At 38.1% G+C, this 13,437-nt stretch overlaps 1 protein-coding gene across 11 annotated transcripts in view; it reads left to right on the top strand.

The window, feature by feature from the left end:
- DENND4A (DENN domain containing 4A) overlaps window positions 1-13,437 on the top strand; it is a 50,870-nt gene that overhangs the window by 26,985 nt on the left and 10,448 nt on the right. For all 11 annotated transcript variants that reach the window (XR_011154183.1, XR_011154182.1, XR_011154181.1 and 8 more), the window contains 10 exons: window positions 3,059-3,192; window positions 4,044-4,179; window positions 4,696-4,902; window positions 4,983-5,111; window positions 5,384-5,528; window positions 7,398-7,523; window positions 8,983-9,123; window positions 9,996-11,089; window positions 11,874-12,084; window positions 12,846-12,940. Coding sequence is in view for 8 of the 11 variants with exons in the window: in XM_069025889.1 (XP_068881990.1) it covers window positions 3,059-3,192; window positions 4,044-4,179; window positions 4,696-4,902; window positions 4,983-5,111; window positions 5,384-5,528; window positions 7,398-7,523; window positions 8,983-9,123; window positions 9,996-11,089; window positions 11,874-12,084; window positions 12,846-12,940 (2,418 nt within the window). In the remaining 3 variants the exon portion in view is untranslated. The remainder of the gene's footprint in view (window positions 1-3,058; window positions 3,193-4,043; window positions 4,180-4,695; window positions 4,903-4,982; window positions 5,112-5,383; window positions 5,529-7,397; window positions 7,524-8,982; window positions 9,124-9,995; window positions 11,090-11,873; window positions 12,085-12,845; window positions 12,941-13,437) is intronic.

The following is a 13,437-nucleotide window of genomic DNA, read 5'->3' as shown; positions in this document are numbered from 1 at the left end:
GTAAGCAAGTCTTGGTGTGCATAGTGTTGAATTTCTGGTGTTGTCCACCTTATCTTATAATGTACTACCAGAATGTATTTGAAATGCAAGGTTTTTTTTCCTTTTATTTTCCTATTTTCTCATCATCATAGCCTTCCTTCCATTTTCCTTTTTTGTGGGGCTTCATTCCATTTCTTGCTTCAAATTCCTGAATGTAAGTAAAACATCGGGAGAACAAATTAGAGGTCCTAATTTTCACATGTGTGTAAATTTCTGTAATACTGGCCTGTTGTAAGAAGTTCAAGAAGGAGGACTGAACCGAAACCCAGAATCTTATATCCCTATTTCTATGAATATGATAAGAAATTCCACACCTAGTTGTCACTGGCTACCTGTACCAGTATATTCTGGGACCCTGCTGTTTAAGCAGGGTGCAGTTGTCTGGGATTTCCTGGAAAGTAGGTCACCTGCTGTTCGTTCCATGGGAATTAATATTGAAGACCGATAACTGCTGTTTACAGTTCCTATTTGTGGCTGGTTTTCCCGTGGAAGTGCAGATGAGCTAAGAGGAGCTGTTTTGAGAAGAAGTCTGAAAACAGTGAAGTTTGAGAGAAATATAAAAGGATGGTATAATGATATTTAATGCTCTTTATAGCTCTTGCTAGTCTCAATATTTTAGTAGTAGCAGTTTTCAAAACTCTGCTTCCCAGTTCTATAGCATGACTTGCAGGTATTCGTGTGTTGTAAATCGAGTTAATTACAAACATTTTTGTAATGTTGAGTCAGTCCTACAGCTCTGTTAGAAACCCTTCAATGTGTAGTGCTTGCTTTGCCATGTGCCAGTTTGTGCATAAAACAGGAGCTCTCCTACTCAGAAAGAGACTCCAGTGACTGAACTGCTGAGCAGCACTTGGTTTCCTTTGTGCTGCAGTTTAGTTCTCTGGCTGATGTTAAATAGGATGTTTATTCAGAATGCAATGACGGTGTAAGTGTCAAATTCTATCTGTTGCATTTCATTTTATAGAATGGTTTATGAGGGTGCTGAAGTTGATGCCATAAGCTAAAGTTATCTTGTCTGGGAACTCAGACATCTCTTTAAAAAAGTCATGCTTAGATTGCTGATGTCACTGTGAGACTGCACATAATCTGTGGAGCTGTTGGAGCTTTCACCTTTTAGGAAAGGTTAAGTAGCCATTTATACAGCTGAAACAGAGACTTGTCTGTTCTAGTGCCAGGTATTTTGCTGCTTGATGCCCTGGACAGCTTCTTTCCACTCTAAAAAATGCTCATGACAGTTCGGTGAGAATAAATTTTCCAGAATGCACTTACACTTCCATTCCTGGCAGGGAGGATTTTATTGAAGCTTATTAATGGGACAGCTGCTTCTGTGCCAGGGATAACTATGGGGAAACTGAGGCACTGGCATTGCTATGTTTTCAGGATTTGCCGTGGCTTTAGAATTGCTTGTGAAACTGGATATTCACTGACATGAGGGAGCAGGTTCCCATGTAGGATTTCTTTGAACAATTATATATTTGCCTCATCTTTTCTTTCCTGCTTCTCCTTCCTGATTTCTCTTTATTTCTGATGCCGTTCTTACCAGTAACATACAAAGTCAATATATTGAAGTATGCCAAGGACTGCTGTACCAACTAGAGCTGTAGCCAAGACCAGATATTAAAATTGAATTGTTCCAATAAAGCTAATATTTATATTTTAATCTTTTATAAGGTGAACCAGTACCTGACAGGATATGTATGAAAGAGTGATGTCATGAGTTGAAAGGTGCTTTCTTATGGGTAGTTATGGACTACTGGCTTGAGACAAATTTTACGTACTGTGAAATTAGTTATCTATAAAATATCAACTAAGCCCAGCCTTGAATAATTTGTAAGAGTAGTTTAAGCTGTAGAGTAATCTCTTCTATGTTATTTGGTCCTAGACATCAGCAGCAGATTGTAATTGATTACCCATTTTGTCAACTGAAAGATACAGTGTAGTTGTCTCACAAGTTTTCATTTTTCCAGGAGTTCAAAAATTACCTCAATTTGACACACATTTAAGCTACTGGCTTTATTATATTTCACTGGTAAAACTTATAGCTGTGGGGTTTTTACATCCTTAGAAGTATTTAAATTGCAAGTAAGGTTTCGTTTACTGCTGCTTCTCAGGAGCCATATGTTCTTGCTACTTGGCTGGTTCAATTTGCTAATGCTTTCCATCTGTCTCATGCAGCAAAATGTGTAATTAAGGACACCTCTTTGTATGTTTATCAAACTTTAAATATTCAAGAATTTTACTGAAACTACTTGATATATTTGCACCTCACTGAAGGGAGAGAACTGTTTTATGCAGTCTTTTTATACATTAACTCTCTGTTGCCAAACTCTTAATGCATGAAAAACATGCATTCTTGGATTCCACAGGTTGCTTATTCCTTTCCTTGAAGTATTCTACCATTTGGCTGTCATTTGGTTGCCACTTAAACCATTTAAGTAATTTAAATTAGAAAAACAAAGCTGTGCCTGTCCCCCCTTTAACTTCAGTAAGATCACACATTTATATTTCATTCTCTTGGAGTGCGTGTGTATTTCTGCAGTCTCTGCAAACTATCAAGACATTAAGTGCTGTGTAAGTCACTGCAATTGTGGATGGTGCTGGTAGCACCTTCTGTATGCACCAGACAATTTGATAAAGCTTGGTATTGCTTTCAGTGATTAAAAGAGGGGGAAATAGCTCTTATTTTTATATTTAAAAATAAATTTCAAGCTACTGCTGCAGTTGGAAGCATAGTTCTAGAAATGGTTGTGTTCAGAAGGATTAGTCTCTTCATACTATTTAAAATACTTACCTGAAAACAGACAGTTCAGACTATACCATTAAACACTGATTATTGGATTGAGGTAAAGTTCACAAAACCAATGCACTTACTATTGTCATTACAACTTGGCAAGGTGTCCTTGCTTTTAAGATGCTGTTCTTTGTTGCTGATGCAGACTTTGTCCTGTTGATCATACAGCTGTAAACAGAAAACACAGTACCCCTGGTAACTATGTTTTCTTCTAACTTCCTTCTCCAGGTAGATATGGACAAAACTGGGGAAACACGACTTATAGAGCTGGATGAGTCCTACAAGAGTGAGCACACAGTTTTCATAACACCACCTGAAATCCCTCATCTGCCAAATGGGGAAGAGCACCCTCTACAATACAGGTAGCTTAAGGACGCAACAGGATGCCAGCCAAAATCCTAACAGCTGCCCTTGTAGAGTTTAATTTCTAGGTTCTTGTGAGAGTCAGGAAGTACAGATTTTTCCTGTCCCTTCATGTTGCTCAAGTAAAATGTGTGTGTAAAATGGCTGTTGTGCCAGTTCTTTTGAAGCTTTAATTTTGTGCGTGTACACAGAAGCAATAATACTTAATAAAGCTTGCAGTGATCACATTACATTGTGCTGGCTATTGTCACCTTTTAAGCTTAAAGTTGAAATTAATGGACCCCGTCTGTTGTCCTCTGCTATTACTGATAACGATACAAACTGCAGATATTCTTTGGAAAGAGAGTGCATATAAAGAATCACTGAAAACTAGTGTTACTAATTTAGTAATTATGTCAGATGACTTTGTTGGTTTCTTCATTAATTCTGAGAAATATTTTTATTTCTAACCTGATTTAATCTTTTAGATTGCTATTGTTCCTATTGATTTTCATAAACCTCAGTCATGTGATGCTCACTGGGGACTAAGCCACACAGATTATTTTCTTGTATTAAATAGAATCAATACTAATGCATTTGACACATTAATTAAAGAAAATGCTACGACAGTAAATACATTTATCAATTTAAGTTGCTTACACTGAATAACAGGTTAAGAGACTGCTTGTGCAGGCATATTGAAACCATGCTGAGGGATAAGTGAGCCACTTTGTCAGTGGTGTCTTTAAAGGTTTGCTTTTGCGTTTATTTCCTGGGAAGCCTCTGGTGCAGGTGTGTAGCTGATTTCCTTTGCCATTATGTGATGCATTTGCTTTGGAGCTGACTTACAGGACTGACATTTCTCTTACAGCTATAATGGATTTCCAGTATTAAAACTAGAATTGTTTGAACGGCCTGAAGGATTTCTCACAGCACCAAATAACAAACTGTCCTCAAAAGCCAGTAGCCCCAACAGCCCATCACCAATGTTCAGAAGAACTAAACAGGTACTTGCAGGTATTCTTGGAGTGTGAGGTGCTTTGGAAGGGGACAGCTTGAGTTTGACTGTTAAGCAGTCTGATCGTTCTTCAGTTCTTCACTGACCTGGTCACTGTGTTAATTGTTCTCTGGATGTGCTTCTTGCCTGCACCGTATGCTACAAGGGCCCCTGTACAGGTTGTTACTTGCTGTGCTGTCCCTGTCCCTTCCCCTTTCTTCACACTCTTCTCCATGAGTTTTCCAAATCCTCTTCTTGATTGCTTTTAACTGCCCAGGGCTTTGAGGGACTCTAACTTCAAAGTGATAGAGATTTAAAGAAATGCAAGGTTTTAGCACTGGAATATTGCACAGTGACTGTTTTTGGTGTATCTCTCACTGCTTTTATATTCCTTCCCACTTTACTATATTGTTGATATTACTGTTGCAGTTTACATAGGTATGATGGTACATGTTCGGTTTTTAACATGTAGATTTGTGTGATGTAGATGCAAACACACACAAATAATCTCCATGTTTCTTTCCAGGAAATTAAATCTGCCCACAAAATTGCTAAGAAGTACTCCTCCATCCCCCAGATGTGGTCCAGGTGTTTGCTCCGTCACTGCTACGGCCTTTGGTTCATCTGCCTCCCTGCCTATGTGAAAGTCTGCCACTCCAAAGTCAGGGCTCTGAGAACTGCCTATGATGTGCTACAGAAAATGCACACCAAAAAAATAGATCCACCTGATGAGGTAAAATAACCCCGAATTCCTGAAGGAGTGCGTGGGTTTGAGGTGTTGGGAGCTCAGGGCTCACTGGTGTGTGTTTGCAGGTGTGCTACAGAGTCCTCATGCAGCTGTGTGGGCAGTATGGACAGCCTGTGCTGGCAGTCAGGGTGCTCTTTGAAATGCAGAAGGCTGGCATTGACCCCAATGCCATCACTTATGGCTACTACAACAAGGTGAGTGTGTTTTAGAGAGGATGGGGGGGGGCAAAACTTCATTTTTGTCCAGGCAAGTAGAAGGGAGAAAAATAACAAAGCAGTTCAGGTGTGATTCTGTAATTTCATGTAAGTTGAAGTAACACAAGACAGAATCATTTTGTGGGTTTTGGTTTTGTAGGTTAGAAATCTACTGTATTGCTGCCAGTGTAACTCAGTTTGAAATTTTAACAGTTTTCACACCCGACTCTTCCTGTAGATGACTTTACTTGATTTTGATATTTCCAAAATAGGCTGTTTTGGAAAGCACCTGGCCTTCAAGCAATCGAGGTGGCTATTTCCTCTGGATGAAAATACGAAATGTTGTCTTAGGAATAGCACAGTTTAAAAAAGCATTGAAAAAGCTACCGGCAAGCACTGCACATACATCTGTTCCTGGTAGAGTATTCACATCCTACTGTTTTTTTATATTCATGCTGATGAGAAAATTCTTTGAAAAATCTTTCTTTTGTGATTTTGATAAAACTGTTTTAGAAGAAGAAAAAACAGTAGTTCCTGCATAATTTTTAAAAAGCAGTATCTTTTCTTGCCTTTGAATCTGAAACACTCTGCTATTCATTTGTTGTATCAGCTATTCACAAGACAAGTGAAGACAAAATATGAACCTGAAATTTGTGATAATTATCCTAGTTCATCCAATAACCAGTCTTATAACTGGCAGAAACTTTTGTCCAGCCTTGCTTTTTTTTTTTATTTGCCCCTTTTTCTTTTGATGTTAGCTAAGAGGCAACTAGAACTAGTCCTTGAGTTTGCAGTACTCATTGCAGGTTCTGCATACCCACCTGCAGTGATCATGTTTATTTTTATCTAGAATATAAGTAAAACATGTGAGGCTGTAAATTATGGGGTTTCTTTCTTTTTCTTTCCAGTAAAGACTTACATAATGTGAACATCAAATGGTCATATGGCCATGCCTGTAATTGATATTTTTTAAAGGTACTGCTTTCCATGGTACTTAGAACTTCCTGGTAGTAAAGCACGATAGTACATCGTAAAGTAGCAGCAATGTAGTTAGTTTAGTTCACGTTGACCTTGGAAGACCTTTACAAGATACTTTCATAAATGTATGTAGGTCATCTGACTCAACTTTCAAAGCCCTTCCCACCAGGGCTGTTCTGTGATTCTAAATGTGTACAAATAAATCTTTGCCCTGACAAACAGAACAGATATGATGGCATTATGGCTAGATGACTTCTCCTAGACCCCAGAGACTCCAGTCCTACTTCTGGCTCTATCATTAACCTTATGGATGACCTTGAACACTTTTGCTTTATTTCTGCCTGTTCTTCATGAAGCTGAACTTCCTGATAAACCACTTTATTGAAAACCAGCTATGCAAAGCACTGTACAAGAGCTTAGCAATGCTGTTTGTAACTCAGACCATGCAAACTAAGGAAGTGTAATTAGTTCTTAATGAAATAACTGTCACTTATATAATTAATAGTATTTGCTTTTGACATCATCTGATTTTTCAAGATTAGTTTGCATGAAATCTCATAGCTAGAATGTGTGCTGACTCCTCAGGAAATCAAAAAAACCCTCCCATAAATTCCAGATTATTTTCTTATCTTTACCATAGCAACAAGGTTTTTACCCTGTCTGTAGCTGTTCAGTGCAGCATCTGTAGGGAAAAGAGGGAAAACTTTGAATTATGTTGGACTCTGTTGATTCTGGAGAGCGACTATATTAATTACACCTGGGCAGTGTTTTGGCTTGAGAATGACCAGATAAGTGGTTTCAATGTTTGCAGGGGTTTTTGGATGATGTTGGTTATTTTTATTTTAATCTAATTTTGCAGACAAACTCATGTTTGCCACTGCGTTGTTTCAATTTTTTTACTTTCTAGAGTGAAGCCACGAGAATCACATGCATTACCTCTGAGAAACATATGACACTAAAATGAAACCATGTTTACATGCCTCTTAGAGTTCTTGAAAAGATGTGACATTTTGATCAAATAAACCAGGCAGCAGAATCAAACAGTGCTTTAGTTCAATATTTTAAAAGAAATGTTGCTCATTACCCGTTTAATTTCATCCTCTAAAACATGATTTCAATGTTTATGCTATAAGAAGCCAATCCTTTTTCTCTTTTTTTTTTTTTTTTTTTGGTGATAAAATGTTCATTGTTAATTGGAATGTTCTTGATAAGAGGCCTTTGAATTACTGTTGATATTCAATTTATTCCCCTGAACAATGTCACACTATTAAACACCATAATTGTCTTTATTCTGATGTTGCCCTGCAGTGATAGGGGGACTTTCAGACACTGGCAATAACACATCACTCAAAGAAGAAGCCAAGCAAGGCAAAACTTGTCTTCAAGACATCCAAGAACAAAAGGAGGACAAGAGAGAGAGTGACTCCAGTTCTCGTATGTATCTTGTGAATACAGATATCTGGTTCATTTGGGATAAATAAGGATTTCAGCAAAAGCTAAGTGGGACAGCTGATTCTTCACAGTGAGTGTGTGTGATAATGCCAGTTTATGCCACTGCCTAAAGTTCTTTTTCCAAATGAAATTTTCTGGATGTCTAATGGTTTCACTTTGAAAATTACAGTTCTTTTTTCTCTCCTGTTTCAAATAAGTGATAATGGTAGCATAAAGGCTTAATGATAATTATAGCCTAATGTTTTTGTCTTTTAAAAAAGTGAAATTGCCTCATAGGCATAATCTACAGAAAAGCCTTTTCTACCAGTCTGATTTCTTTATAAATCCTGTAAGAGGAGAACAGCTGAAATTATGCAAGTCTGAGAGGTCTAAATTACCCAGCTCCTTGGAATTCTCAAAGTCTGGGAGATGCATCAGAATGGGAAGGCTTTTTTTTTTCTTCAGGTTTTGCATCTGCTGCTCTTGATTCCCTCAAGTGCAGTCAAGCAGCATCGACTTCATGCAAGAACATAGAAGATCAGATTGTGTAGTAAAATTGTAGAAGTACTACAGATTCCCATGTATATTCATGGAAAATACCCTTCTTAGTAAATGTTCCCCTTGTTTAAATTTTTCAGTGGGCTTTCTCCTACTATTTGAGTTAACTATCCCTTTGTCAAGTAACATAAAAGTCTGAGAAAATATGCAATTAGGTAAGTTGCTTCAGTGTTTTCACCATGATCTTCCTTCTAGCACTAATATTTTTTCCTTCAATTTGCTTGAAAAGTTGTCTTATCTGTGATCATAAGAACATATATGTAAGATTACAGACAAGTTATTTAGGTTTAATAAAACTTTTGAGGATGCAGAAAACGTGAATTCTGCCTAATTTATTAATTCTGACATTTGTGGCTCTCTATAATAATATGATGTGCTAAAACATTTTGCAGTTTTGAAAACAACTTGATAATATTAAAGTTGCCTGAAATCCCTTAAGAGAAGTAATTCTTTATTTTGGGTAGTCACCTGCAATGGAACTTTTATTTCATATCTAAAAGAGTTGAATGTGAATATTCACATTTACTTCATTTCTCCTGTGTGGTCCTGGGGGAAGTGAGATCGATGTGAAGCTGAGCTCTTGCAAAGGCAGGAGAAAATGCTCTTACACCTTTTCTATGCAAGTGAACAAGGATGGTCTTAATCTTCACAACCACCACATATTTTGGAATGATTTTTGTGCTCTGTGTAGAGAAGCTTATGGAACTTCCAGTTCCAAAAGTAATGCTGGGAGTTAAATATCCATAGTGAAAACCTCTGCCCAGGCAGATGTCAGCCTGTGTATCCTGGGGTGGGTGCTACATGATGTCACTTAATCCTGTGTGAGGTGTCCAGTAGGTAATGGGGTCTTGAGATTTAAGGGGAGTTCCTTGGATTCTACAAAACTCTCTTTTTCTGTCTGCAGTGTCCGAAGTGGAGAGCACAAAAGGGAGTGGGGACTGCCTGCCTAAACTGAATTACCAGAACTCCAGGAATGACAAAGCCACTTCCAGCATCGTGCGGCTCAATGGCACTGTTGACAATACTGTGGCAGATGGGAGCAGGGGTGAGTGGAGGGAAAATATATATAGTTACTAATGCACTCTAAGTAGTGTTCCTAAGTTCTGTTGTCCACTAAACTTACAGTATTTTATTTCTGTAATAGCAGTGGCTGATGAAATGTGGGGGAGGGCATTTAGGTTGGAGTCAGTATATGCTGTGTCAGGAAGATGCATGGGAATATTCTGCATTTCCAGATTTTTTTCTTGTTTGTTCTGTTTTTTTGCTGTAGTTAACATCTGCTTACAAAACACCAAAATCTTGGGTTTTTTCTTATAATCTCCAGCAACTAATTAATTCCTTCAGGATGGACAAGGGGTTTCTATGCAGTGGAATTTAAAAGACGCTTTCAAGACATTTTCAGGTGTCTTTAGTAATTTCAGATCTGGTTATTATAATACTGTCAGCTATGCTTGAAGTATTGTAGTGTACTTTAAAGTCTGCATCTTTATGCTCTAACAAAACAATGGAGATTTCTCTGACAATAATCCCCCTTATTAGCTCTGTTTTTAATTCATTAAGTTAGAAGGTGGTGGGGTTTTTTCATTTCCTGGATACTTGTGCTATGCTTTGCTTTCAAACCTTGTAGTAATGTCTCCAAAAGAGGAAAGTAAATACAGCTGAGACTTTTCTTGATGGTCTCTCAAAGTGCTCTGGAGGTGTATGATTTTACTCCCTTTTAAATGTTTTATTGTCTGTCCCTTCCTAAAAGTTATGACCATGATCAGCTCAACATTTCAGCCTCTAGCAGAACACAGTGAATTCCATCTCTGTGTTGTAAAATGCTTGAAAGATGAGACAAATTTGCATTCTTCTGTACTTTTGTTTCGTTTACTTGTATAGCAACAAATAAAGCACCTTGTTCCATCTGTTTTTCAGAGAGTTCTGTAGGATTACTGTTTACATCATCTTTTGAGGATGCCAATGAAGCAGAAGTTATAAAAAATAAATCCTTAAGAAGGAGACATAAAAGTGCAGTGGAAGCTGACTTAAGGGAGATTCCATGGGAAAGCAGGAACCGGAATCTGAGTGGAGATGGCTTAGTGGGACTCATGATAAACAGAATCAACCAGGAAGCAAACCCTGGAGAAATTGTTGAAAAACTGGGAGCTGATGCCAAAATTCTATCTAGTGCATTACAGAAAAGCATAAGGCCAAAAACTCTTAATATCAGAACTTCCTCTTTAGGGTCTAAGAGAGAAAGCCTGGAGAAAGAATCCAGTGATGAAGATGCAGCTTTTGATTGCAGTTTTACAGATAAAACAGAGTCTCCTGTTATCTTTGATCTGGAAGACCTGGATGCAGAACCCGAAACACCTACAGCAGTGAAAACTTCCAGTGAAAAATCGAAAAGGTTGCAAAGAAAGAGCAGCTTTCCGGTAAAGCCAGTTGAAAAGACAGATGTTGAAACTGGATTTGATCCATTGTCTCTGCTGGTTGCTGAGACGGAGCAGCAGAAAGAGGATGAGGAGGAGGATGATGATAGAAGTGTTTCTACTCCATCTGCAAGAAGAGACTTAGCTGAAGAAATAGTCATGTACATGAACAACATGAGCAGCCCTTTGTCCAGTCGTGCCCCGAGCATTGAGTTGCAAAAACCCTTTGACGACAGAAATGCTAATAAAAGGAGCCCAACCATTATCCAGCCTTGTAGGAGGTCCAGCCTTCCCCCAAACTCCCCAAGGCCACCCAGTCTTACCAAATCCAAGAGCTACCATGCAAAAAATGAAGAAAGGCCAAGGGACAGGCTTTGGTCTTCCCCAGCTTATTCCCCAAACAGCCCAGCCAAGGAGCAGCCCCAGGACACAACCAGTGCATTGACACTTGTGTCATCACCGTCGTTCAACTTGGACACACTGTTAACTCCCAAGTTTGATGTTCTGAAAAGCAGCATGTTCTCTGCTGGAAAAGGGGTTGCAGAGAAAGCAAGCAAGTGGTACTCCAAATTTGCAATGTATGCTGCATCTGCAAAGGTAAATGTTTATTAAGATCCTATCAATTAAGGAAGAACTTCATAAAGGTTTAATTACTGACCTTCATGTGATGAATCCCTTGCATGACCTATGTCATTGTAGACTATGTACATTAAGTTGTTCTAATCATGTTTGATATACCAGAACCCTAATTTTAATGTCCTGAATAAAATTTGTCTAGCTTAGGTTCTGAATATATTTAATGGGAGAACAGAAGTGTCTTGACAGAACAAAGACTGCTCTGGCTTCCCTTTTTAACCTAAAGAAGAAACATTTAAATAAGAAAATACTGGGTTTAAGTCTTTATTGCTTTTATGAGTAAGGGGAAATCTGGTTGTATTGTTTGCCAAAGTAATTTAAAGCTAGTTTTGATCAGAGGTCATTTGTTAGAACGTTCTTTGCTGCTACCAATTCAAATCAAAACTACTTTTGTTCCCACTCCTTGGTAATGAAGAGAGACACTTGCCTTGTCTATCCTAATGTATTCCTACAGCTGCTGATAATTCTTGTAGCAATGGGGTGAAAAAGTTATAGGATTAAAATGGTTATGATTTCACTTAATTATTTTTATTAGGAGAATCTTTAAAAAGGAATCCTGGTGTAGCTGTTTAGCCCAGAGTGGGACTTGCCTTGTCTTGCATCAGTTCTGAACACAGGTCTGTGATCTTCCAAGGAGGGAGGGTCATGCCTTAAATTTACTGAGACAAAGAAGGCTTCCCCTTTTTGTCAGAAATATTTTTGCTTCCCTTTCATTTTTTTACTGGAACTTCTTTTTTTCTCTCAGGATCAAAATTCAGACCGAGCAAGTGTTTCATCTCTTGGAGCTCTGGACTCAGAATCTACTTCTCTCACTGATGAAGATGTCTGCAATGATTTTGAAAGTGCTTCTCCTCAGGAGAACACCACATCAGAAATAAAGGGAATTAGCATCAGCAAGACAAGCCTGGAAAGCTCAGCTTCCCATGATGGCTCGGCTAAACAATTTGACCAGTGTGGTAAGAGACAGCTTTTGCATGGTAGTCATCACTCTGAACAAAAACATTCTAGTTTGAAAAGTTGTTCTTTCATAATTATCAGCTTAGGATCATCCTGGTCATTAGTCCTTTTTGTGGAAGAAGTAAATTTCTTTTACTACCTGAAAACTCTTACTCAAATAGGAAACCCTTTGAGTCCTTGAGTATTCATGTAAACACCTTACTTGTGTAAATTGTACAGCTCCAGAAAACATCTATAGAAACATTATAATGGTAACTTCATTGGTCTGGTTCTATTTTCTAAAAGTAGTAAAAATACTTTTTTAAAATCTGTTACAATTTTCTATAAGCCACTGTTGAAGCTGATTATCAGACAGACTTCGTAGGGTTTTTTTCCTAATGTGTGCTGGATAATTGGTCATGACTGTTGTATCAGTTTCTGATGTCATTGTGGGGTACAAACAGCACCTCTTGTCCTTCCCTAGTTTTTGTCCACACAGAAAATGTGGCTATGAATTACTTAAAATTTGTTTTCAAGCTACCAACTGTTGTTAACAAAGAAAACTGAACATATGGAAATTGTTTGTTGGTAGCTTTTATTTTTGCCTTGGTTGGTGCTGGGCAGATGGCAGCCTCACACTCCACAGTTCTGAACCAGTGTATCTCATTTGTTGCACCTTCCATCACACATTTTATAACTGCAGTATTGTTTGAGCAGAAAGACAGAGTGCTAAAAATGCATTTTTGGAATAACTAGTACTTTGGGTTTCTTCTGTTAACAGGTTCACTTTCCAAGTTCCCTTTACCTGACAAATCAGAGTTGGTATCTTCCTGCAGCACAAGCAGTACCAGCGTGTTCCAGAACTATGCCATGGAGGTACAGGATGATTTACTGATTTTAATCGATGGACTAGGAGCATATGTCTTTAAATATGAATATTATCTGTATCTCTGGTGAAGTTGAAAGCTTAAAACTAATACACTGAAAGACAGATATTTCTGTCACAAAGTAGATTTAATTTCAAATCCTGCTCTAGAAAGGTCTTTATTTCAGTCACATCTTTTAGTCCTTAAAGCTTCAGCTATCAAGAGTTTGCTATTGGATGCAATTGAATTCAGGCATCTAAATCCCTTGTGGAGATAAATTTGTTCAAAGTGAAAATACCAAGTCATAAGCAGCACTGTATGTTTAAAAATACAGAAAAGAGAACTACCTATTTCTTGGTGTAACTTCTAGTAAGATCATTTTTCTTTTCATTGTTAGGTTGGTTTGGGTGGCTCGTCATTATTTTCTTTGCTTTTCTCCCTCCCCTTACCGCCGCCCCCCCCCCCCCCCAGTTTTAGGTTAATGACTGTTCATTTGCATCCTTTTTT

This window comes from Aphelocoma coerulescens, chromosome 10, assembly GCF_041296385.1.
Source record: "Aphelocoma coerulescens isolate FSJ_1873_10779 chromosome 10, UR_Acoe_1.0, whole genome shotgun sequence".
Taxonomy (NCBI): domain Eukaryota; kingdom Metazoa; phylum Chordata; class Aves; order Passeriformes; family Corvidae; genus Aphelocoma; species Aphelocoma coerulescens.
The sequence above is the reverse complement of the archived record's forward strand: the minus strand, read 5'-3'. Positions and strand labels throughout refer to the sequence as shown.